Source organism: Gopherus flavomarginatus, chromosome 24 (assembly GCF_025201925.1).
Source record: "Gopherus flavomarginatus isolate rGopFla2 chromosome 24, rGopFla2.mat.asm, whole genome shotgun sequence".
In the NCBI taxonomy this organism is placed as follows: domain Eukaryota; kingdom Metazoa; phylum Chordata; order Testudines; family Testudinidae; genus Gopherus; species Gopherus flavomarginatus.
Genome location: NC_066640.1, coordinates 13,263,261 through 13,288,741, shown reverse-complemented (window position 1 = coordinate 13,288,741; position 25,481 = coordinate 13,263,261). Strand labels below are relative to the sequence as shown.

Genomic DNA, 25,481 nt, shown 5'->3' with positions numbered 1-25,481 from the left:
ATCTGCCTGTCTGTGGCCAGTTTAAAACAGTATCTCTAAGAGGGATGCGGTGGCCCTTTCACGTCAACGGGGGTGTTTACCCTGAACCCTAGTGACGACAAGGTAAATGCCAGTGATTTCACCACTGATCAAAGAGTGCAAGGCTATGTCTACACTGGCAATTGAATGACAAAACTTATTTTTCAGAGGTGTTAACCCCCTCAAAAGACAAAAGTTTTGCCATGACAAATGCCAGTGTGAGTAGCGCGTTGTCGCTCTTGCCGACACCACAAACGCTGCTTGTTGGGGGTAGAAGCTTTTTGTGGGGAGGAGAGCCGAGAAACAGTGGCTACACTGCGTGACTTCTAGCGGCATGGCTGGGGCGACACAGCCACATCGCTAAAAGCTGTGTAGTGTAGACAGGGACGGGAAGGGACAGAGATCTGAACAGTCTGCTGCTCGCACTGTCTCACTCTGATGGCATGAATGGATGGGCGCGGTTTGTAGGTGGGGCTTTGAAGAGTAACATGGTTTGGATTTAATCTTACTTTGCTCGCTGCTGCCCCCTTGGGGTCTTACTCTGGAGTCGATTTTGCCTTTTAGGGGGCAGAAAATTGTCCAAAAAATGTGCAAAATAAATTCATTCCTTTAAAAAAAAGTATCTGAACCATTAAATCAATCATGTTTGTTTAAATGTTAAAAAAGGAGAAGTCGAGTCAGGTCGAACGCTGGGACACAAACCAGCTTTGACATTTTTTTTTGAAAAAAAGGGAGTTTGTTGTTTCCCAGACAGTTCTAGGATTGACCTCCCAGTCCTGAAACTGCACCACCTGGGGTCAATCCATCCTGCAACTGACTGTCCAATGGCCTGGCATACCCCACCGCCCTACGGAGCGAAACCCAGTCAGAGATTATGCAATCCCTACACCTACCCCCTTTGTCAGCTCACTTTAAGTACGCAGCTCCCAGCAGCACTAGACAATGCACATGTCCCAATTAGCCCTCTGAACGGCAGATTATCAAGCAGGTGGAATAAAATCACAGATCAGAGCTCCCCATAGATTGAATGCAAATCTTTTAGTTACTTAGCAGGGCTGGACGCCCAGCAGCTGATATTCCCACACTTGCATCACTTCTCCTTTCACCTGCTGTGATAAGGACAAAACAGGGTGTTGCCACAGGGTGCGTTTTCCCATCTTAAGAAATGCAGGAGCATCTGCGGCAGAGATACGCAAGCGAGGGGGCGTGGAGAATCAGGAAGCTGCAGAGCTAACATTATGCAATGATGGAGCTGGCAGCTTTCTCAGATCCAGCAATAACTTACCAGAAGCAGGCGGCTGACGCTTTATGGCAGTGATAGGTTCCCAGGCACTTTTAGCAGAGTCCCACGCTAGAGGCAGAGCTGGAGCGAAGCGGAGAGAAGGGCTGTTTGCATCAAGTCTCCTTGGGTCCACGCCGTCTTCCCGGGGTCAGCTCTGAGCCAACATGGCAGTCGTGTCTGTGGTGCGGATAGAGAGGCCCTAGAGCTGCTAAGAAGCTGCAAAGAGTCTTGGCCAATGTCCATTCAACTCAGCCATGTCCGTGCTTCTGTTGCACTTGTGAACATCGGCACGGTTCGGCTTTCCTTCGCACGAGGGATCAGGGAAGCATCCAGCCAAGCAGCTTCACCCACAAACCAGCTCGTTAGCTGCGCTGTGTGACTGGACACTGCCTGGCTTCGGTGACCCCTCGCCCACACCAGCCAGCAGGGATCAATAGGCTGAAATGCGTTTCTCCCAACGACCTGCCCGCTGTTGGCAAAGGGACCAGCAGGATCGGCTGGAAAGGGCCAAACAAGCAGGGTCATTTAGTCCCAGCTCAGAACTCAGCCGGCTCCAGTTGGTGTTAAACCAAATGCAATACACGGCCACTCATGGGGTCCTGTGCACTAGGGTGAATTTCCCCCTCTGGGTCTTTGGCTGAGGCCACATCAAAGGTTACACCTGATGCATGGAGCATATGGACAAGCCTAGCGGGGCAAAGGGCCTTCTGCCAAACCACAGATAGTGCTGGATGTCACTGGATCCCGTCCGCCCCCCCCCCCTCCACTGAGTGGTGCATGGATGTGTCGCACATGAGCCCTGAACGGCGTTCTTCCAAAGGAGCGAGCAGCCAGGGCTTTGCCGGCTGAGCCTTCTGCCCATAGCTGTTTTTTAGTTCTCTGGATTGGTTTCCCCTGGTGCCAGGCCCAGACGCGGCTCCCGCCAGCCCTCCTGGGCCAGATTTACCCCAGCGTAATTCACCCCCCTTACACTGCCAGTGAGCGCTGCCCCAGAAAGCAACAGCCCCAGATGTGCACCTCACTAGGGCTCAACCCAGCTCTGCTGCCTGGGGGAAATGCATCATGAGCTTTCCAGCAAACCCGGGGCTAAGGGGTGGGGCCTAGCAGGGTGGTATTTATGGGAGGTGGAGCCATAGGATGTGGCACTATGGACCATCTATTTCTGAGCTATTCTAGGAAGCAGAAGACAGTGCAGTGGGGTTGCAGCCTGTGCCTGGGACCTGGCTTCAGCTCCTTGCTGTGCAAAAGAGTCTGTGGCTAACTTGCTTCATCTTTGGGCCTCAGTTTCCCCATCTGGCCTGCCTCCCGGGGCACTGCCAGGACAAACACCCTGAGGATGGCAAAGTGCCCAGATGTTACGTTGAAGGGGGCCCCAGAAGAGCCTTGATTAGATGGGCAGCCCAGCTCCATGGCTGCAAGTGAGATCAGCCAGCCCCAACCCCCAGCAAGCCCAGAACTGGGACCTCACCAAGGGGCCTTAATGTGATGTCTCTCCCTCTGCTGGAGCTGCACTGCCCAGGAGGCACTGGGCTCTGAGTCCCGGCCAGCTGCTAGATACGAGCCAGGGCGCCTCATGGTGGAACCGCAGCAGAGGGGACACAGAACCAGCGGGGAGGGGACTGGGGCCAGCAGACATGAGTACGGCCCAGGCCAGGCCCAGAGAGGGACCGAACCTGCTGTCTGGAACCAGGTTTGTCTCGAAAGGGGCTCAGGAAAATCCCATCCACACATGAAGACAGAAGCTACAGCAGGGGCTAGAGCAGGTGAGGCCTCAGCATAGCCAACACACTGGCCCTGGCAAGGTGTGAGTGAGTAGGGCGGGCTGGTAGCTGAGTCCCTGAGCTGGGACTCAGGAGATCTAGGTTCACTTCCTTGCTCTGGTGGGTGATCTTGGATCAGTCCCTGCGCCTGCCTCAGTTTTCCTAGCTGTAAAATGGGAATAACGATGCTTCCTTCCTCTTGCTTATAAGCGCCTTGTGGCAGCAGCTGTCTCTCCCTGTGTCGGGGCAGAGCCTGGTGCAAAGGGACCCTGCTGGCTGTTGGGGCCTGATCCCTGAGATCTCCTAGCACCTAGGAGCAGCCCTCAGGATCCAGTCTGTTCAGCCACAAGCCCTTCCCAGTAGGGATTCCCTTGGCCGCACTCTGGCTAGAATCAGCATTACCCCACTCCCCACCTCCCCCCGTGTATGTACACACACACACACACACACACACACACACACACAAATTATTTCCTTCACAGTCTTTATTGGAGTAAGGTGTTTGCAGTCAACACATGCTTGTGTGCCCCTGATAAGATAGCGCATGGGCTGATAAGATATTTCCTGAGCAGGTCCAGACTGTGATGGGTCGATAAAGTGCTTCGGGCCGGAGGAGTTATGCAAGAAGCAGGAGCCTTGAAGCCAGGCTGATATGCTGCCAGAGGGAGCCTGGAGCGAGTCACTCAACTCCAAACACTCCCTAAAAACCCCAGGTCGGGCCCCACTGGCGCTGCCTGAGCCTGCTCAAGGAGAGAGCTTGTCCCGCAGCCCCAGCTGGAAATCAGCTGCTGTTTACTGCTGCTGGGGATGCAGCCTAATTGCTGACCTGAGAGGCCAGGGCAGAGCTGACCCAACCCCATCTGTCCCCCTGAGCTCAGCCTAACCCTGCCCCACGCCGGTTAAAATGAGCTGATGTGGTACTTAGTGCCGGGTGGCAGCCTGGGACAGGGATTCAGAAGGGAGGAGCAGGTGGTGCGGGTCTCTCCCCCCCGGTGCCCTTTACACGGTGAGTGCTGCTCTGGTGCTCAGCAGAGGACTCCAGGGTTCTTTCTATGGCCCTTTCTCCAACTTGCCAAGCCCCTTGCCTGCTCCCTGCCTCAGTTTCCCCAGAAACCACCAACCTAAATCCTAGGGCTCCATCTGTCACTATGTTAGCAGCCAGGAGGGGCTGGGCAGCTCTAGACAAGGTCCTGCTCTGTCACGGCCACGGGGCTAAGCACTTGCTGCAGCTTGGCCCCTCCATGCAGCTACTGCCTTCCCCACCCACTTGGCGTTTGCCGGGCTGGCGCCTGCAGCATCCAGGCAACATCATGCTGCCGCTTTGCAGTGTCAGCCTCTGCCCGGCCAGCCAGAGCCCTGGGCACCCCTGGAGGGGGACGGTGCAGGGCAGGGGGTGCTGTAACTGTTCACCTGGTTGTGCTGAGAATACTCCCCCCACCCCCGCGAATGTCCTGGTGGGGGAATGTGGAGGGGTTGGCCAGCCCAGGGCTGCTCTGTCCTTTGTTCCCTCACTGAGGTGGGGGCTGGATTCGTTCCCCTCACCCCCTGCTGGCTCTGGGGTGAGTCCAGCGCAGCCTCCCCTTTGGGCCAGAGCTCAGCGGTGTCGGCCCAGCCCATGGCGCTGCCCGGCCCTAGACATTGGTCTCTCGCAGCAGGTGGCAGCAGCCGGTGTCGACAGGGCGGCAGAGCCAGAGGAACTCCTTGGAGTCGCACTGCGAGGGGGCGGCCGCCTCCGCCTGCTTCGCCAGCAGCGCCCAGTCGGCCTCCTCGCTGCCCGTGAGCCCTGCCAGCAGGAGCGTGGAGGAGCTGAACGGCTTCTTCTGCAGAGTGAGGGAGTCCTCCGAGTCCTGCGGGGGGAGAGTGGAGATGAAGGAGGTGGGAATGATGTGGGGGCTGACACTGGAAACCCTCCCCCCCCGCAGCCCTTATGTGTCCAGTGTGAGCCTCCTGCCCAGCCAGCCGCTGCAGCATCGCCAGCCCTGCCAGGGAACCAGCCGTGCCACGAGCGACACACTCAGTGGGGAGGGAGGCAACCCCGCTCTCAGCCCCCCAAGCCAGGTAGACCATGCGAAAGCTGCCTCCCATGAAGTGAGCCCCGGGGACACCCAGGCAGAGTCCCTGCAGGACAGGCAGAGGGTCCCTGCTGGGGACGCCCAGCTCCGTTGTCTAGCCAAGGATGTGCTGGCTCCCTGCTTTGCACTGAACTGCGGTTTTGCCCAGAGATGCCCAGGCAGCAGGGGCGGCTCCAGGCACCAGCACACCGAGCGTGTCCTTGAGGCGGCATGCTGCAGGGGGCGCTCTGCCGGTCGCCGGGAGGGCAGTAGGCAGGCAGCCTTTGGCGGCATGCCTGCGGAGGGTGCACTGGTCCCATGGCTCCGGTGGACCTCCTGATGGAGCCGCGGGACCAGCGGACCCTCTGCAGGCACGCCTGCGGAAGGTCCACCGGAGCCATGGGACTGGCGACCGGCAGAGTGCCCCCTGCGGCATGATGCCGTGCTTGAGATGGAGAAACATCTAGAGCCGCCCCTGGCAGGCAGCCACCAGGTTGCAAACTGGGCTGGTGGAAACTTCTCAGAGAACAGGGACAAAGAACCTTCCTGCCCTGCCCCGAGCACCAGGCCCCACCCTGACTCCGTTACCTTGGTCAGACTGTCCTCAAAGGGTTTTTTCCTGCCCTCTGGCAAAGATGTCTCCTTAATAATGTCCCACCAGAGCACTCCCCGGGGCATCTGGCTCCTCTTGGTAGGACCTACCAAAAATCAATGAAAAACCAGATTGGCAAAGTCCCTGTCTAATGACAACTCTGGTTAAACAAAACACCATAGAACAGGGCAGAGCAGTGGCTGTGCCAGTCCTTCGCCCACCTCTGATGCCCTCCAGCCCTGGCAGACGCTGAATCACCTCCAGGGAGCATTCTCCCCATGTCACGGATGGGGAAACTGAGGCACAGAGACCCCAGGCTTGCCCAAGGTCACACGCTGGGTCCATGACAGAGTTGAAGGAAACCCAGGAGTCCTGACGCCCTCTCCCAAAGTTTAATCTCAAGAGCATCCTCCCTCCCCCAGCAGAGGTCTGCAGTCAGTTCGCTGTCCTGGGGCGTCCACACTCTGGTAATCTCCAGGAGAAGCTCGTTTGACCCTCTCCATGCACGGGGGCTGGGTCCAGGCGTGGCGGTGACGGGACACAGATCCCATCCTTCCTAGCCGGTGACCAAGCTGCTGCTGTCTGAGTGCTGGCTGGTGGGCTACGGGACACGAATTGAGGAGGGGGGCTCAGCCCAGCTCCCCATGGACACGTGTCCGTGGTATTATCACTCGCTGGGAGGCTTGGCAGAGAGGCCAATGGTTGAATTGGCCACAGCCACTGGATTATACGGTTACCGTGAGAGGTCCCGGCTGGGGCAGCCCGTGGGGGAAGCCTGCCCCTTTGCTGACCCTGAGCTGTGGGCTTCACCCACTCTGGAGGCTCATCTGGCCCTTTGCACCAGCGCCACATTCTCACTAGATCATCCAAATCTGCCTCTCTCTCTCCTGCCCTCCACCCAGTCTCAAGCTCCATGGGATGCCAGGGAGCAACCCAACATATGGCACCCCTGCCCACTGGCTGGGCTGGCACCTCGCAGCTGGCATTACCTGTCAGGTAACTTATCAGCACCCCCACCACCACGGCGGACAGCGTCCCCAAAGCCCCATAGTAGAGGTAGGACATGGCGTAAAAGTCATCGGCAATGGCCGGCCTGCGAAGGAAGGGACATCATAGTAAAGCAGAGAAAAGGACATCGCGATCGGCTAAAGAAAACCATGACCCAATACATCTAGGCTAGTCAAGGGAGGTTCTATTCCTGGGGTCATCACAGCTGAGAATTGTTCAACCCCAGTGATATCGTTTGCCCTGCCTTTCCTCAGCCCCCTGTGCCTCTGGGCTCGTAGAAGGGAACGTCTTCGGGACAGGGCTGAGCCTCGCACTGCGCCCGACATGCTGGAGGTCTGCAGGTCCGACCATGCTATCAGTGCGAAATACAAATACTGTGACAGAGGTGCCCATCTGATGAGGTCGGGGCTTTGCAGGAGGAGAAATCAGTCTTGCATATTTCGTTGGTTTATTTATCTGATACCTCAGTCCTGGAGCAAAGCCATTACAGATGGCACGCAGCCAAGCCCCTCTGCCAGAGCTCTCTGCCCATGCACCACTGCCCTGCTTCAGGGAGCACCTCTGTCCCCAGACCCAACTCCCGTCGGAGAGAGATTCAGACAGGCAGCAAGTTCCCCTGATGTTTGCAACAGCTCCCCTCACAGAAGCTCCATTGTGAAACTAACAGCCACACTGGACCGGCTGCTGGCTGGCGTCAGCTCGCAAGCTCAGGAAAGGACCCGTGAGACTAGCAGCACCACCCAGTGACCACCTACCGCCACCACCATTCGAACCCTAGCGGACAACGGGTCTGAACCGAACCCTCAGCTTGGCGCACCTCCAGGATCTGGGAGAGTCCAGACCCACAGCCTGGCCCTCATCTCTTTCCTTGGACAGCCTGTGACCCAAGCAGTTCCCTCAGCCCTGGGAATATTCAGCACAGGATCCAGCCCACTCATTCCTGGCCTCACCTCTGCAGGGGTGCAGAGACGTTCCGAGGAGGCAGAGGTCCCAGGACGATAGTGCTGTTGATCCCCTCGGTAATATTGTAGAGCGGGCACAGGTCTCCGTAGTAGGGCAGCACGCCCATGGTGTCCTCACTGGGTGGGTAGATAGTGCCCCCCATGGCCACCCAGAAGGAGAGGACAAAACCAGCCCCCAAGCCTGCAAAAACCCCCTAGAAGCAGAAAAGAAATGAGGATTCAGCCAGGGCCTGGGCAATAGACATCCCCCCCCAACCCCATGGCTCTCGGGCATCTCCACGCACACAGCCGGGTGCCTGCTCCTAGGGCCAGCATCTTCGGTGTCTCTCGGGAGCAACCTGAGACAGGCACAGGCAGCTGGCGTCGAAGAAGGCAGCCGGTAGCCCACACCTCACCTACAGCCCATCGATGCCCCTGATCTCCCACTCCCTTTGCTGCAGAGTCAGAGCCAATCTGAGCACCAGCTTCCCACTTCCAATGCACCGCAGCAGCCTCTGTTCCCACCTGTCCCCCGACAGGGACTTACGACTGTGTTGCAGGCAGGTATGAATATCCCAAGGATGAAGGCTCCAAGCAGAGGGCCGCTAATCACTCCCATGACGGTGAAGGAACCCTGGAGAGATGGAGATGGGGTGGGGGTCAGCCAGGATGTGGACAGGGTTTGGCACTCAGGGTCCTGGGAGGAGAGCAAGTCAAGACTTTCCCCATCTCAGCTTTTATTTTTACATGAAAAATAGTGTTTTTGACAAAGGGAAGTTTTCGGGAGAGAATTCCCATTTTCACGGAAACCCAGAAGTGGTTTCCCCCCCCTTCCCCCCCCCCCCAACATCACAAACTCAAAATTGGGTTTTGTGGAAATTTGCATCTTCTGTTAAGGAAAGAGGGAACGGCCAGGTGGGCTTTGACCAGCTCCCATCGGGGGGTCTGGCCAGGAGCCACAGGTCTGTCCTGCCTTGAAAACCTCGTGCAATTGAAAGAGGGGACTTGAGTTTCAGCTTGATCCTTCTCCAGGCTGTGTCGCTGCATCCCAACAGCTGCTGTGGGATCCTGCACTGAGAGGCACCTGTGAGCCACGATCCCAGGGTGCTGGCACCAATATATGCATCATCGGTGCCGACGCAGCCCCCAACTTTTCCCAAATGCTTTGGGAAGCTTCTAGTTTTGGAAGCCCAGTGGGAGACGTCCGGAGCTTGCTTTTCAGAGGCTCCGTTGACTTCGGCTGGAGCGGTTGATGCTCCGCGGGAGATGGGGTGGAGCAGGACCAGAGGGCTAGGGGGTGGGCGAAGGGTACAGAGCCCTTGGCTGGTAGACCCCTATGTTATTGCCACCTCGACAGCTCTTCCACGACTCATGTGAAAGGGGGACCCAGGGCAGCAGATGTTGGACAGGGCCCAGGGACAAAGCCTGCGGATATCGAACCAGAACTCCAGAGCACGGCCCCATCCGGCGGGCGGGGAGGGGAGCTTACCTGCAGCACACCGCCTCCCAGCAGTGAAGACAAGGCAGCCACCGTGATGCACGAGGTGCCATAGATTAACGCTGCAGAATGCAGGAAAAAAACAGCCTCAGGCTGGGGAAGCAGCCGAATCAGACCCACCCCCTGCAGGGGGCTGAGGAATCGGGGGCGCGGACAGACAGGGAGCAGCTTGGGGCTGGGGAGCTGGTCGCCTTGATGTGTCCCCTCCTTTAGTCAGGGAGCCCTAAGCAGCCAAGGTGAGATGCACCCCTGGGCTGCGGGCCCGGGCAGCTGAACGCCGAACGTTGCCACTGCCCCATCGCCATGCAGCCAAATGCAAGAATCCCTCCTGCCCCGCTCCAGCCCCACACTTACAGAGTCCCTTGGAGATGAGGGTGAGTTTCCGCGGTGACAGGGAGGGCATGTTGGGCTTGACCAGGTCTTCCACAGTGACGGCTGCCATGGCGTTGATGCTGGTGGACGCGGTGCTGGGGAGAGAGGGCGGGAGCAGAGGAGAGTCATGCACGCTGGGCCAACAGGATTGTCATCCTCCCGTCTCCCAGGCTAGGTGGGGTTGGGCCAGGGGGATATTTGGATGGGAGACCAACAGGGAGGTGATGTAGAGGGTGCGCTCCCCTCTGGGTAGGTGCTCATGCCCCAGCACGCTGCTAGGGGGCGCTGTGCCACAGGGAGCTGGGTGGGCGGCTTGGTAAAGGGCACTTCCCCCTGGGAGCCAGTGCTGACCACCCATGCCACAGGATATGGGGCACTAGCCCCACAGTCCTATCCAGCCCCAGTGCCAGCGACCCCAGTCTTCATCTGGAACTGCCTCGTTAGCTGCAGCTGGGCCCAGCGAATTTCCTTCTCCCTTCCTGTCCCAACGGTTGCGAGGGGTTTAAAGAGCTGACGAGCTCCACCCCAGAGCCAGCTCCGAGCCGTGGAATAACAAAGGGAAGTGGGGCGGCGGTGGGATAGGTGGGCGCCCAAATGGAGCCCAGGGCTGCAGCCACTGCTGCGATGCTTTGCTGGGGGAGTTGGGCTCTGCCCCTTACCTGAGGGTCCCGCTGTACGCACAAGCCAGGAAGAGACCGGGCACGCCCGGGTACTTCTCAAAGATATCCAGGACCATGTAGGGCATGTACTGCAGGGAGGAGATGGCCACGTTACAGAGGAGCCAGAGGCAGGGAGGAGGGGGCAGCTCCCAGGGGCGTGACAATAAACCCCCTCCTCTAAGGTGGGCTGGTGGGGGGCGGGGGAACAGGACCCCACTCCTCCCACTCACTGCCTCCTCCTCGGAAAGCAGCTTAAACCCATCGAACAGGACACAGAAAAGGTGATGCCCCAGAGAAGTGGGTTAACAGCATAATACCGAGCACCGGGTATGGCACCTTCCATCCCAGGGTCTGGGAGCACTTTGCAAAGCATCAGCCCTGCTTTATAGATAGGGAAACTGAGGCACGGAAAGGTGAAGGGACCCACCCCGGCTCAAGCCAAGACTAGAACCCAGGTGTGCTGATTCCTAGTCTCATGCTCCAACCACTAGGGAATAGTCCCCTCCCAGAATTGGGGAAAGAACCCAGGTGTCCTGCTTGCCAGGCCCATGCTCTGCCCACATCCTCTAAAGAATTAACGATCCACCAGTCGGCTCGTCAAGCTCCCTCATTTTGGCCTCTTGCCTTGATCTCCTCTACTTGATCATTAACAGGGCAGTTCCCCCCGGCTGCTCAAACAGCCCTCGGCTCACTAGAGCAGGGCTCCCCTGCAGCGGGGACGGAGGCCAGCCGGGCCGTGGGTACCTGGTCGGGGGCAGAGATGTATCCGGCCAGGAGGGGATCGCAGTCCCTGTAGAGCACAAACATCACAATGCCACAGCCCACCGCGCTGGAGACGATGAAGAAGAGGCCCACTTGGTTGACCAGCAGAGCACTGCGAACACACGGGCAGCAGAGATCACAACAGGGCCAGAGCCTACATCAAACAGTGACGTCCAGCCAGAAGCCGGGCCGAGGCAGCCCCACCGTTGTGCTGCGTCAGCAGCCCCAGTTCATCCCCCCCGCTGCGGCAGAGGCAGGGCAAGCTTCCCAAGCCCTCAGGCTGGGACGGAGGTGCCTATTCCAATGGGACTTGGTGCCTAACTCCCAGAGGTTCCGTTGTAGGGCCCTCCTCGCCCTGACCCAGCCAAGGCACTAGAGCCAACACTGCCAGACAGATCCTGGTGCTTTGGGGGGCTGGCCTGCTTTGAGACGCCCCAGGCCTGATCTGCAGAAGGGCAGCCAAAGCCCGTGGGTGCCCCAGGGGCTCAGCACGTCTGTAGGTCAGGGCCTGGGCGCAGCAGGTCGCCCTCCTCAGCACAGGGCTCCGTTTGCTCTCCCAGAACATGCCCCAGCTCGAGGGCGGGATCCCAACCTCCAAGCAGAGCCCCTCGGCTGCCCCACACCGTGCAGAGTGATCCCAGAAGGCTTGGCCCCCAGCCCGGGAGCTCACCACGAGATCTTCTCTAACACAGGGCCCAGCTGCAGGGACTGGGAGGAATCCAGGGGCTGGGGCTCGCTTTGCAGAGAACAATGGTCTCCTGTCACCTGGTGCCTGCTTCCCCCAGATCTGCACTAGCTACTTGTAGCCTTCCAGGCTCTGGATTCATCTGTGGCTTCCTGCCACTGGTCTGGTCCCTGGGAGACCCGGGATAGGACAGAGCTACCTGGGGAACACACGACCTAACTGTCTGCAGAACAAACCAGAGCTGCAGCGTCACAATTACTCAGCAAAACCCAGTTCCACTTCCTGGCAGAGCCACACCCAGCCTGGCTCCCTGAGCAGCATCTCTCTGCTAACCCTAACCCTAACCCGTGAGCCAGAAACAATCCTCTGGCTGGGCAAATCCCCTCTTGGCTTCCACACGAGTCCTGGTGAGCTCGGACACTTTCCTCTCCACAATCTCCCACAACCGCCCACTCCAAGCCTGACAAAGCTCCAGGGAAGGCTTCCTTTCCCCCTAACCCCCGCCCTACACCATGCAAACCTCAGCCCTGGCAGCAGGGGAAATGCAAGGCCTCTCCTTCACCTCCTTTCCCCATCACCCAAGGGGCTCCTCACTAAGCCCCTCCCCAAGCCAGCAAGTCCCCATGGTCACAGTTCATCCTTTGCTGCAATGGCCTGGGGAACTCACTGCCACAAGATATCGCTGCAGCCAAGAGCTTTAATCTCTGCTGGTTTTCTGCCCCTACACGAAACGAGGTTCTTGGAACAGGCACAACCTCAGCCACTGATAAGTATGTGCGGGTTGGTCCCAGCGCTGGCACGGCCAGCCGGGTGGGGCAGCTAAAGTCTCCCCTGGCCATTATCAGAGCACTGGAGGTGGCCAGGGGGGTTATTGGTGGTTGACGGAACATGGCTTGTGTCTATAGACTCACACAGGAGGAGGGGGAAGGTGCATAAGGCTGCGTGGCAGCTACCTTGTTGATATTAGAGATACCAGCGTCAGGGCAGATAGTAGCCTGCATGAGCCAGTAAACCCCGGCTGAATTGCCCCAGCACAGCAGCGAATCAGAAGGGACGAGGGCACCTTCTTTCCACCTGCACCGTGGGCTTCCCATGCCAGCCAGGAGGCAACAGCACAGATTGGGGGATAGCGGCAAGGGTTCTATTCCTACCTGCTCCGTACATGCAGTTTTACATGGCAACACTGGATCCTAACCCTGCAGCCTCCAGCACTGGCCACAGCCGCCATGAGGTGACTCAAACAGGGTCCCCCTTCCTCCATCCCTGTGTGCTGAGTTCCCCAGCAGCCAGGCTCTCGCTCCCCTCGGAAGTTAAACCCTGCCTCAGTTTCCCTTCCCTAGGCAGCGGGGACTCACAGTTTTGCCTCATTCTCCGTCTTGCAGGCCACATAGCGCTGGACCTGGGCCTGGTTCACGCCGTACATGGAGAGCCACACCATGGTGCCCCCAAAAGTGAAGGTCCAGAAGGTGTAGCGGCTCCTGGGATCTGGGTCAAAGCTGCAGGCAGAACGGGAGGGCGAGATACAGACTGAGCCAGTCATGCAGGGGGAGAGTCTCCCAACCCAGACTATTTACCCAGCTCCCAAGTGTGTGAGGTTGGGAAGGTGAGGGGCCCAGGCTACCATCCTGGCAATTCCACCTCCCACTCCATTCCCGCTGAGACATCCCAGTGTCATGGGCTGGCATTTCGGTGCTGTCGTGGTACAATGAACGTCCGGGAACATCTCGTGTGGGACACAGACTGCCAGCCCAGAGAATCGCCCCACTAAATATGGAAACTGTCTGGGAAAAGCCCTGGGGCAGACAGCAGCTGCTCAGTGAGACCCCACTATAGCCAGCATAAGGCTGGGAGCCAGGACTCCTGGGTTCTCTTCCCAGCCCTGGGAGGGGAGTGGGACCTGGAGATAGGGGTCGGAGTGTCCCAGAGTTAGTGGGTTTCTGGCGGGAAAGACCCCTGCTGGAAAAGGCACATACTCGGCCAGGTTGATCCTGGAGTGGTTGAATGCGATCTCCAGGGCGGTGCTGGGGCCACCCACTAGCAGCGTCCCCTGGATCAAGATGGCGATGAATCCAGAGAGCATCACCAACACCTGGAACACATCTGTCCAGATGACAGCCTTCATCCCACCCTGCAGAGGGAGAAGAAGAGGGTCAGTGCCATGGGCAGCCAGTACCAAAGCGACTTCACAGCCCCCAGGGGCCAGAGCCTGGGCTGGAGCAAATCCGCACAGATCCACTGACGTCAGTGAAGCGACACTGATTTGCCCTGGCCCCAAGGGTTAGCTTGTCCCAGCCAGGGTAGGGACATGGTCCAGCGAGCTAATATTCTCCTCCTGTCTTCGCTGGTTTGACCTGCCAGCAGACTGCGGAAGGGACCCGCAGGGCACCGGAGAGGCCCCGTTGCTGGAGCCTTTGCATCAGACACCCCAGGTGAGCCCCACCCCGCTCGTCTCGGTGATCTCTGCTGGAAGCAGTCGAGCAGCTGGAGGACACGTGCAAGCAGCGGGGGGGCTGGTACTCACTATGGTGGTGTAGAAGGTGCAGATGGCTCCAGTGGAGAGAAGAGACGCCCAGATATCCAGCCCGGTCACTAAACCAAAGAAGAAGCCAGTCAGTGAAGGGGAGACATTCCCTGACCCAGCCGTGCAGCCCACAGTGAGATGGGCCCGGCACAGAACTCCCGATTTCCCCCCACCCGTAACTTCAGGGCCCAGCTCAGCTCTGGGCCCAAAGTCTGCAGCCAGTCAGGTAGCAGTGGGCTGTGATGGTGCTCACGGGACGGCTCCCCAGCTGGTGTAAATCAGCATCGCCCCACTAAGCCAGTGGGGCCAGAGCCGCAGCTGGGGCACAGCGGCCATAGCTCCACGGGAGTCAGTGGGGCCAGCGGGAATGGGGGGCTGGGAGGAAAAAGCCGCTGCAGCTGCAGCACAGGCAATAGAGGAAGGGCCTCGATTGTAAGTTGCTGGGGCAGGATCCACAGGGCAGTGCCTGGCGCGATGGGGGGCTGGGCCGTGCCTGGGCGCTGTGGGAACAGAAACACTAAGGAACAGCGGCCAGGCCCCTTTCCAGGCGTCGCTCCTGGGGACCCTGAGATGGGGAAGCCCGTGGGGGCCTGGGACGTACCTTGGTTGAGGATCAGCGCAGGGGCGTAGATGACGATCCCTGTGTACAGCATCTGCAGGCGGAACAAACAGCGACCCAACCCCACCGTCAGCACAGAGCCCGCCAAGCCCCTGGCAGCAAGAGCTGGGGCGGGGGACCGGGTCTGGAGGAGGCACAGCTAAGCTCTCACGCTGTTCACGTGGGCACCCCCAAGACAGAGGAACCTGGCAGGACACGACCTGCTCCATGGCATTAGAGTGAGGCTCCGGCTCCCTGCTCTGTGCTCTACCCACTAGGCCATGCTGCAGAGCAGCTCCTTTAGCTCAGACCCCGCAGAGGTGTCAGCTCAGACCTGTACTGAGCCCGCTCTGCCTGTGCAGCCCCCGTCCCCAGACATGCGACTCCACCCCAGCCAGGCCCCGGACTACGCACCGTGGCAAAGATATACTGGATGGTCCCACACAGGCGAACCTTCCTGCTGAATCTCAGCTCCAGATACTGCAAGACAAAAAGGGGGGAGGGGGTGAAATACAAGGAGGGGGGCTGCTGATCTCTTTGCTCATCTCCTCCATGGGAGGGGGCTCAGCAAGCCAACACATCTCAGGGCCTCAAGCCCGTGAGGACAGGCGCCTCCAGGCTGCTGAGGGTCGTGGAGGAGTCCGGTTCCTCGAGGGACTCAATCTAGCCCATTTTCTTCCTTTGCGGTGGTTTGTCTCAGCCTGTCGGTGCAGCCCCCCTGCCCCCAACACCTTGCGCGGGTGCAGAATTGCAAACCCCTTTGCTCCTTGCAGAGAAGCCCCCCCTCCCCCGATTTACAGCAGTGCTGGGGTTGGAAGGTAACAATGTCAGACGAGCAGAGTTCAAACCACAGCTCTGACCCCTCTGATTAGATTAGCACTGGCCGCTCAGGGGCTCCAGTACACAGACTCAGCGGCCTGGGGCTTGGCTGCCCAAGGGAGCTGTGGGTTCACCAGCTGGGGGAGGACATAGAGGGGGGCCCCTGGAGCTCTGGGGAGCAGCTGCCTTTCCACCGCCACCCAGCGAATGGGCCTCGAAGCAGAAATGGGCGTGAGTAGGGAAAGAATGTCCCTGAGCAGAGCCAGTCTGGGCACCGTGGCTAAGGCAAAGAGTGAGATTCAGGCTCCCAGATCCCATTTGTTTTCATGGTAAATCGGGCATCCACATTCCTTAGCTGTTCCGTGGAGGACGCCCTGGGGCAGGCAGCACTGCAGTCCCAAGACTAGAACTAGGGGGCTGCCCGCTCCCCCGACCCTGCCCTTGATGCATTTTTCCTCACAGCTTCCCAGCAAGGCAGGGATGTGACATCAGCCTCATTGGACAGAGGGGAAACTGAGGCACCAGGAGAGGAAGGGGGTCTGGGGCAGAGCCAGGAACTCCCAGATCTCTCGAGTCCTCAGACAGCATCTGAGCCACAAGGCCTCCTTCCAGCAACACCCCTACCCCACACCCCTCAAGAAATAGCATAGGAGCTGGCAGAGCTCAGGTTCCACAGAGACTGCTGCCCCTCGCAGGTGGCTCCGGCTTTCTGCCTTGTGCGTCACTGCATGGCTCGCTAATGCCCCCTCTCCTGGGACGCGCTGTTAACACCACTCAGTGACGCAGCTAACAGACGTCCCGGCACATGCAACAGGAACCCATGCTAGGGCTTCAGAAGAGGCACTTGGCCAGCAGGGCCTGTGATTCTGGGGACTGAGCCTTTAAGGGCTGAGCTTCCCAGACAGATTCTGTGCATGGCACGGGAAAGCTTTGGTTGTTATGCTCAGCCAGTGGGAACCAGCCACAGAATAAAGCACCCCGAGCACTGAGCAACCCCTGAGCCCCCCAGGGCTGCCTCCACCAGGGTGGTCAGGCAGCTCCCCAAAGCCTGTGGTGCCTGCAGACTGGGCATGGAGAGCCCAGAGTAAGAGAGAGGCTCATTCACATGCTGGCGCCGACCTTCGAGACTTGTCGGGGGGTGGTGAAGGGATGAAGCCCTCTGAGGCTCCCCCAAGAACAGCACAGGCTGCGTGTGGCCAGGCAGGCAGCGCAGAACTGGAGTGGGACGAAGTCCCAGCCCCGAGCACCCCCCAGACTCAGGAACGGTCAGAGTCAGCCTCAGGGGCTTGGGCTGGTTCCCTGAATGCTTTGCCGCTCCCAGCGGCCCAGCCACTCATGGTTGTTTTCATTTCTCCGACCTCAGGTTTAGCTCTAGGGCAGCTCTGGCTGAGTTTGCGCGTCGGTGCCAACTCCTCAAGGGAGTTTGTGCGTCGGTGTCAACTCCTCTGGTGCCGCGCCCACTTGCCCACAGGCTGTGCAGTACCAGAGCCCTTTCTGGTTTGGCACCAGGGTGCCACGTTCTTCCTGGATGAGGGAACCTGTGCAAGGATCCGAATGCCCCAAAGCTGACATGGTTTGGATCTGGGGCTCTGATTGGGACCCTCCCCATCCGCTCCCCCAGACTGGAGCCGGAGGTCGAGGGGAACAAGTCACGTAGCTAGAGATGGGCAGCCAGAGAGCTCCAGGCTCTGGGGAAGTTGCGTTCTGCACCCACCCAGCTCTGGAAGGCGGTCGGTGCCCCTGCCTCCTTGCCCAACCCTTTAAGGGAGCATACGCCGCCTGACCTCAGCCCTCTCCCTGTCAAAGGCCCGTTGGGCGGGGAGGGTCCTTTGCAGGTTCTGGTAGCTGCACTCCCCGGAAGCCCAGTGAGGAGCCCTGGAGTTTGTCAGGGATAATAGCAGGGCCAGGAATCCAGGCAGCTGCTCTCCGGGGCTAGGCCCTCGGCACTCGCAGACACCAGAGTCCTAGTCCCCTGTTCTAACCACATCCACCCCCGAGCAGGAGAAGCCTGCCTCTCAGGCTGAAAGAGGAGAGGGGAAATACTGGGATCCCAGCGGGGAGCACCCTTTGACCCCCCACACCCCCTACCCCCTGCACCCTGAGATCTGGGAACAGTGGATTTATCAGCTCCTGTTATCCATGGTGTTTGCAGTGATAAGACTCTGCATGGCCAGCAGAGATCAGGCGATTCCTGACCTTTCCCACTCAGCAACCAGGAGAATGTGGTCAGCAGAGCCAGAAGGCTGGGCTAGCAGGGGGCTGTGGGTCGGGACTGAAGGGCACCACCAGAGCTGTGTTCCTGTGTAGGGGAAGGTTGCCCAGCTCCTACTGCCCCATAAATGCCCCTCACCAACCCTAGCAGCCCCTCAAATTCACGAGCACTGAGTATGACCCTGAACAAACCCTCCCCCAGCGAAGCTACCCGGACACATGGCTGCCCAGGCCTCTCTCCTGCGTCCCGCCAGGCGCTCTTACCTCGTAGGTGCTGGTCAGCCCCAGGCGGTAGAAGACGGGCAGGAAGAGGTAGGCGGTCAGCAGGGTGTTGAGCATCTGCCCCAGGCACATCCACAGGAACTTCATGCCATAGCGGTAGGCCTCCGCGGGCACACCCAGCACCTGGATGGCCGACATGAAACTGGCAGAGAGCGAGAGCCCCACAGGCACGGCCGACATCTGGCGCCCCCCGGTGAAGAAGTCGTCGCTGGTCTTCTGCCCACCTTTGGAGAGGGCATAGAAAAGCCCGATCCCCGTGGAGATCAGGAGCATCAGACCAAATACTCCATAGTCCCAGAGGTTGAACGTTAGCATCTCTGGCATGAAAACCTCCATGCTGCCCACCTGGGACATCGGTCCAGCTGCTATCTGAGCAACGCCCCCGGCCTCAGGCACGCACAAACCTCAGTTTCACAATATTCCCCCCGCAAGCAAATCAACTGGTAGCAGCAGCTAGGCCTGCAACGGGGCCCTGTGCCGTAACTCACTGGTCCAACACAGACACCTGAGAGCTCCGCTAGCAAAGAAGGGGCAGTTTGGAACGTGCCTAGATAGGGCCACAGACAGACAATCGCAGATAGAGACACACAGATAGGCAGCAAAAGGCTGTAAAAAACCCTGCAATTAACCACGGGAATTTCACCGTGGGAGAGAGGAACAAATAATAATGATTTAAACTAACAAAAACAGCAAATTGTGTATGAAAATCAAAGTGTTTCAGAAACCGAAATTCACGGTTTGAATGCAGGACGCAGAGAAGTCTCTACACACAGTGTCTGCACCAGCGGGGGACAAATATTTTTTAAACAAACAAAAACCTCGGGCCTGGATCCTTTCTGAAAAATCAAAATATTTTACAAACTGAAACAGCCGAGAACTTCAGCATTTTAAAAACACGTGGTTAGAAATTAAAGCAAGTTCAGTTGAGGCTGATCAAAAAACTAAACCCAACCTGTTTTGTCTATTCAGACCAATGCTAACAACTCTCAGCACTTCCCACCGAGTGCCTGGAAAGACAAAAGGCGACAGCTTGAGAAAGAAAATACCCAGCTTCAAAAATAAAAAAAGAGCGACCTGTTAAATTGATACAGGCGAGAAGATCAAAAGGCAGCAGTTTCCAAACCTGTGCTGTGCTCAGCAAAATGTTCCCGGGTCTAAAATATATATATATATATAAGATTCCTAAAAGCCTTGTTTTACAGGACATTTCATAAGCATATAAATAAATAACTAAATCCAACCCCACTACACTGCCAGGAAAACAAGAGCAGGACAGAAGAAAACAGTTTGCTGCCAGCAGGAGCTGGGATGTCCCAGGAGACTCCTTGGCGATCCTAGACCCTTTGGGATGAAGCAGCTTCTCAGTCTATCTGGGCAGCTCTGGGTTGTAAGCGTTTTTCAGGAGTCACTTAGCCAGCAGGTCTGCGATAAGGAAGGAGGTTGCTTAGAGTTTCCCAGAGGGGTGTTGATTTATTTGATGGGAGACCAAGGTCATCCAGGCTTGGCTAAAGGAGTGTGTCTCCAATGCCAGGCACTCTTTCAGTGCTGGGGCTAAAAGAGCAGGTGGAAGTCATAAGGAGGAAGTTTTTAAAGGCATTTTCCAGCCCAGGGCCCAGGGCGTGGTGGCAGGTTATGAGCAATGCATTGACAGACACCGCTTTCTCACCAGTGCTGGAAAGAGTGTAATTAACAAAGGGACCTGCCAGGGGAATTGGGGCTGGTTCTGAGAGGTAAGTGTCGGATGCTTCCTGGTAAGGGATCGCAGGATGGGAGAGAAGAATAAGTGTGTGGGAAAAAGAATCCAGTGACTCCCCATCACCTTGCACTGGTGCAGTGATTTACAGTTGTGCTGAGCTGAGCTGCAATACACTGCCACTGGAGAAGGGAGCAGAGAGCTCCCCACTCCCTCTGCACAGCTGTACGATGCCATCGGGCTCTGGGCGACACACGCACACAGCCCAGGAGGCCATGAGCAGCGATGGATGATGTCTTGAAAGGCACTCTGGCTGCCTGCCTCCCCGGGGGAGCTCCTGCATCGCCAGTCCTGCAGGGCCAGGGCCCAGGCCCGGGGCCCAAGCTCTGCTTGCAATGCCTTAGCGCACGCAGAGAGGCGCTGAGGGACCGCAGCTGCTCCCTGTTCAATCACAGAAGTCAGGGGTCTGCTGCGCAACTGCACCCCAAGGGGGCAGGAGTCAAAATGTCACCCCTCCCGCACCCAGTACATCCCAGTCAGATGTGTGGCGGGGGCGGGGGGGGAAGAGAGGAATGGAAAGAGAGACAGGCTGGGGAGGGAGCAGAGAGGAAACCCAGCAGCCTGGTGCAGCTCCATGCAAAACCAGAGATTGAAACTGACTAGAGAGAGAGACAAACATTGACCAGCCCTTGAATCCAAGATCTTCATCACAGCAAGAAGGATGTGGAAAAATTGGAAAGAGTCCAGTGGAGGGCAACAAAAATGATGAGGGGGCTAGAGCACATGACTTATGAGGAGAGGCTGAGGGGACTGGGATTATTTAGTCTGCAGAAGAGAAGAGTGAGGGGGAATTTGACAGCTGCTTTCAACGACCTGAAAGGGGGTTCCAAAGGGGATGGAGCTCGGCTGTTCTCAGCGGTGGCAGATGACAGAACAAGGAGCAATGGTCTCAAGTTGCAATGGGGGAGGTCTAGGTTGGATATTAGGAAACACTGTTTCACTAGGAGGGTGGTGTAGCACTGGAATGGGTTCCCTAGGGAGGTGGTGGAATCTCCTTCCTCAGGGGAGTTTAAGGTCTGGCTTGACAAAGCCCTGGCTGGGCTGATTGAGTTAGGGTTGATCCTCCTTTGAGCAGGGGGTTGGACTCGATGACCTCCTGAGGTCCCTTCCACCCCTGATATTCTATGAGCCTATGATTCCATCCAAGGAGTGACTCCAGCTCCTGACAGACCTGTTTCTATAGGGGGGTGCCCCACACTTTGCCTGCGCATTTCCACTGGCAGCACCTTGGTGGATTATGTCAGGACAGGGCAGGGCAATGGCGTAAGCACTTCTGCAGGGCCGAGCAGAGGCTCCGTAGCTAGCCTCTATGCAGCGACCCCCGTACAGGCTGAATAAGCAGCGCTGGCTGAAAATTTCCCCTCCTAATTTATACCGAGAATGGAGGGTTTCGACGAGATGAAAATTCTCCCGGAAAGCAGCTGCTCTCCACAAAAGCTTATGCCCAAATAAATGTGTTAGTCTCTAAGGTGCCACAAGGATTCCTAGTTCTTTCTCCTTGGAATGTTTCAGGTTTTGTCACACATTTTATGTTTACAATAATTTTTTTCCAGTTTTTGGCCAGTTTTTTAGAAAAAAAGCCATAAAAAGCCAAACATTGCTGTAGCAAATACCCATTCTCCAACCAGCTCTCATTATAAGCCTTCCAGGCCCTCCTCTGTTACAGTGCATCTTCCCCCCCAGCCCTCCTCACATCACTGCCTCTGTCGGGCCCTTTGCTTTGTGACACTGGGTGCCTGTCCCTTTTGGAGATGTTTTCACTGATGGGGTTTTTTTCCTGACCAGATCCCGGTCCAGCTTCACCGCAGCCACTGGAAAACTGGGTGAAAAGGGGGAGAGAGAGAGAGAGAGATTTTAAAAAGATCATTGGAGAGCTGTTATCTGTGTTTGGACTCTGAGGAGAACTGGGAGTCTGGGTTAACCTTGCAGCAAGGGGCAACCCAAAGGCCTTGTCTGTGCAAAGACGCCAGTCCAGCTTTCGGATAAGCAAATGTAAGCAGCTCAGTGATTAACACTTTCCACTCCCGCCTGGCCCCTTTGATTTAAAAAAATGCCAATGCTGAGGCAGCGAGCTTAGTTCCTAGTTACTCGGCTCCTCTGCTGGGGACAGAGGTGGAGTGGGTGGTTTAAGGTGGCTTTGCATTCCAGGGCTGAGCAGGGCCCTCCCCAGCCTCCACTGTAACTTAGAGCAGCCTCAGGGCTGCTCTAACTTACACTCTGCATCCCCTGGTCCCTGGGGAGCAGAAAATTGCTGTAGTGCAATGCATTCTGGCCACATGCCCGACATACCCCCTACACCAGGGGCTGTGAGCAGGAAGGCCCCCGGCACAGACGGAAGATGCTCAAGGATGGCGTTTACACCCTTTTATGCTGTTGGAGCAGCCTAAGCCTCCTTGAGAATTAGGCACAGAAGTTCCTTATTTTATTTCCTTTTTAAAGAACCTTCCACCCTGCCTCAGTCCATCCCTGGAGCTGCTCTGATGAGCTCAGCACCTTCCCAGCCCCTCAGGAGCCTCCCAAGTCTGTGTCATTGATTCCAACATCTAGTCTTAGCAGCACAAAATCACTCCTGCATCTCTGTCTGGGTGCCCGGCGCTGAGTCCACGGCTCCAGCTGCAGCCAAGCCTCAGACAAATGGGACACTCATTAGCTGGAGGGCCCAGATATTAACAGCTATTGAAAGATACTTGCCGGTGAATGAGCCCTGGCTTCTCATCTTTGGCAATCTTGGGGGTGGGGGGCTGCATTACCCTAGTCTATGGAAACATAGAGCCTAGAAATCTGCAATCCTCGGAGAAACAGGAATAGAGTGACTTCAAAAAGATAGGGTGTTAACCTGAGTAACGGAAGCCCGTTCCAGCTAGTGAGGTTACATTCTGCCTCCCTACATCTTCCTTGTGACTTCAGCTCTTTATTCACTGCCTGTCCTCCAGGGCTGCTGAGCTCCCTTAGCTGGTGCAACCCCAGAAGTGGATGCATTTCAGCAGCGAGGTTCGGCGGGGAGCGGCTTCATGTGAACAAAGACTGCAGAGGCCGTAAATACTTTCGCATCTTTCATCCTGGAGGGCAGGCACATTGTCAGCTCTGTACAGCTGTGGGGCAGGAAGATTGCAGCAGTTCAACATGAGTCTCATTGCGCAATGAGATGTTGATGGTGCTGGATGTGCTGTGGCATCGTGCCAGCCCCTCCCAGACACATGCAGCTGGAGAAAGACAGGTCTGTTTCCCTGTAGATGTGCCAACCAAGCCATTCCCTCAAGACTGAGTTTACGTTTGCCAAATGCATGCGTTCCTGGTTAGTGCTTCTCCGGACCCCAAATGCAGGTGGCGGGGCTGGGGGATTGGGCACAGACTCCCTGGCTACCCTTGGCCAAGTCCCTTTCCCCCTCAGCAGAGCAGGGATAACGAGTCTTACCCACCTGAGGCAGGAGCCTTACGATTTGAATGTGCCCCGGGCTATTTGCCACAACCCAGCCCTGGCCCCCTTGGGATACACCCTGTCTGCTGAGAGCGGATCTGGCTGCTGGATCTCCTCTGTTTCTAAGCCAGCTGGGTCCAGGCAAAGCCAGGTCACTGTTCCAGGCTCTGGGTCGCTAGGGTAGAGCCGCAGGCTCACAGCCCCACGTCTGAGCTGTGCCTCAGGATGTGGGACTCCCCTACCCCAAAGTCAGTGCCACATGCGTTCAAGGCCCGTAGCTGCTGACACACACTCCTAAGAGTTCATAGACTCCAAAGCCCAAAGAGATCACTGGGATCATCTAGTCAGCCCTTCTCCACATCACAGGATTTCCCTGAATGAATCCCAGCTCTCTAAAACACATCCACTCTTGGTTTAAAAATGGCCCGTGGTAGAGAATCCGCCACAGCCCTGGGTAAGTTGTTCCATTAGTTAATTACCCTCACTGTTAAAAACCTATGTCTTATTTCCTCTCGGCGTTTGTCTAGCTTCTTTTGTGGCTGGCAATATTTTGAAGCTCCAACACCAACATCTGGTACTTTGCCTTTGCTCTTTTTTCAGTGTTAGTATGTTAGTTGTCCCTGGGGGCTGAATAGGTATGTTGTCTGGTAAACGAGAGAGACAATGCCGGAATGCAAGCTGTGTGGGAGCCCGGCTGCACGGTGATCGTCCTCGTTTTCTGTAACAAGCGCCTCCTATTTCAGAGGATCTGGGTTTACTTCTAGCCCAAGGGTTCACTTTTAGGATTGTCAACAATCCCTTATTACAAGGGACGCCCCTTATTTTTTCATCTCAGTATAAGATTGGGAGTTGCTGAGTGCCATGAAAAGCAGCAAGAAATACTCCTGGCGAGTGTAGAGGACTGCTGGTTAGTTGTATTGATACTACTAACTATGATGATAATATTACAAGGGTGTGGGGCAGGAGTGCTAAGAAAACCGTCCCTTATTTCTGAAGCACGATGCTAACCACCCTACTTGTGATGGCCCTTGCAGATACCACACAATGCTGCAAACAACAGGACTTGACCACAACACCGATATGTGCAGAACATTCTGTTGATAAGTCGGCCCTAGTGTAGGGCGTTGCCTCGCCGCATCAGGTGTGGTTCTCAGGTATTTGCCTGGAAGGGATGTTTTGCGTAATTATTCCTTTCTGATTACAAAGGGAACAATAGAAATGCTGCTGTAGCAGGAAATATGCTTGGGAGCCAACCTCACTGCTTGCCAATTCCTTGTCCCTCAGATCGACATGTGGTAGAGGGAAAAACCATGTTCCTTAATTGGCAGGGCTGCCTGCGTTCAGGAGCAGGGTGCCCTGGGAGGAAGCGTGAATTTACAAGACACCTGCAGGTGTTTGCAGTGCAAACACTGTCACTGCACCCAGGGGGCAGGGAAGAACGTTCTGTCCGCACAGACCACAAAGCTGATGGTTCCGGAGGGTCACCACTTCCTGGAGGAACTCTAAACTATAACCGATTGGCGGGCAGGGATGCCGGCTTGTGGTTAACTGAGGAAACAGGGAGTCAGGACTCCTGGGTTTGTTTCCGGCAGGGAATATGGGCTAGTGGTTGGAGACGAAGCCCGAGGCTCAGACCTGCTAAGTTCCGGTCCCAGCTCAGCCAGCGTATTCTTGCTGTTGGAGACGAGAGTCAGTGGTTTGTAAAAGCAGGCAATGGCCATGCGTGTGTTTACCCCAGCTCCGAATGACAGCAACAGAGCTCACTACCAAAGCTCTCTGAGCTCCTGAAAGAAATGAAGACATGCAAGAAGGCTCTCTATTGGTAAAAGAGAAACTACAGTACAAGCAGGTTCCTCGTTCCTCCAGCACAATTGGTGGTTTGTCTCCCGTGTGTGCTTTGGAAGGGTGCAGCGATTTTCCACGGGCTTAGCTGGGCTGTTCACACAGCGAACTAAGAGGAAAAAAGTTTAGAGCTAAATATACAGTTAAATTATGACTCAAGGTGAGGGCCAAACAGATCCCTTGTGCAGCTCCCTGGATTGCAGCAGTGTTACAGGAAGGATGAATCTGACCCCTAAGTGATCAAATATTTGAAGGAGGGCGAGGGATTTTAGTGAGTGTTGACAGACAGAAGAATTGGACGTGGTAAAGAAGGGGGAAATTTAGACCGAGGAGCAGGAACCTTTTTTGCAAAGGGCATCTATTATTAGTCACAAGCCTCAGCCTTTTGATATATTTGTGTTCTCAGAGC

The 25,481-nt window shown here is 56.7% G+C and overlaps 1 protein-coding gene across 1 annotated transcript; it reads right to left on the bottom strand.

Moving 5' to 3' along the window:
- Positions 1-3,561: 3,561 nt before the first annotated feature.
- On the bottom strand, positions 3,562-19,480 carry SLC5A5 (solute carrier family 5 member 5). Its single transcript, XM_050934334.1, has 15 exons — positions 18,042-19,480; positions 15,162-15,227; positions 14,751-14,802; positions 14,150-14,217; positions 13,602-13,756; positions 12,984-13,124; positions 10,926-11,055; positions 10,182-10,270; positions 9,505-9,617; positions 9,142-9,212; positions 8,200-8,286; positions 7,662-7,867; positions 6,693-6,796; positions 5,700-5,809; positions 3,562-4,907 (listed from the first exon to the last, which is right to left on the bottom strand). The coding sequence occupies exons 1-15, from the start codon at positions 18,411-18,413 to the stop codon at positions 4,692-4,694; spliced, it is 1,980 nt and encodes a 659-aa protein (XP_050790291.1). The 5' UTR covers positions 18,414-19,480; the 3' UTR covers positions 3,562-4,691.
- Positions 19,481-25,481: the final 6,001 nt, after the last annotated feature.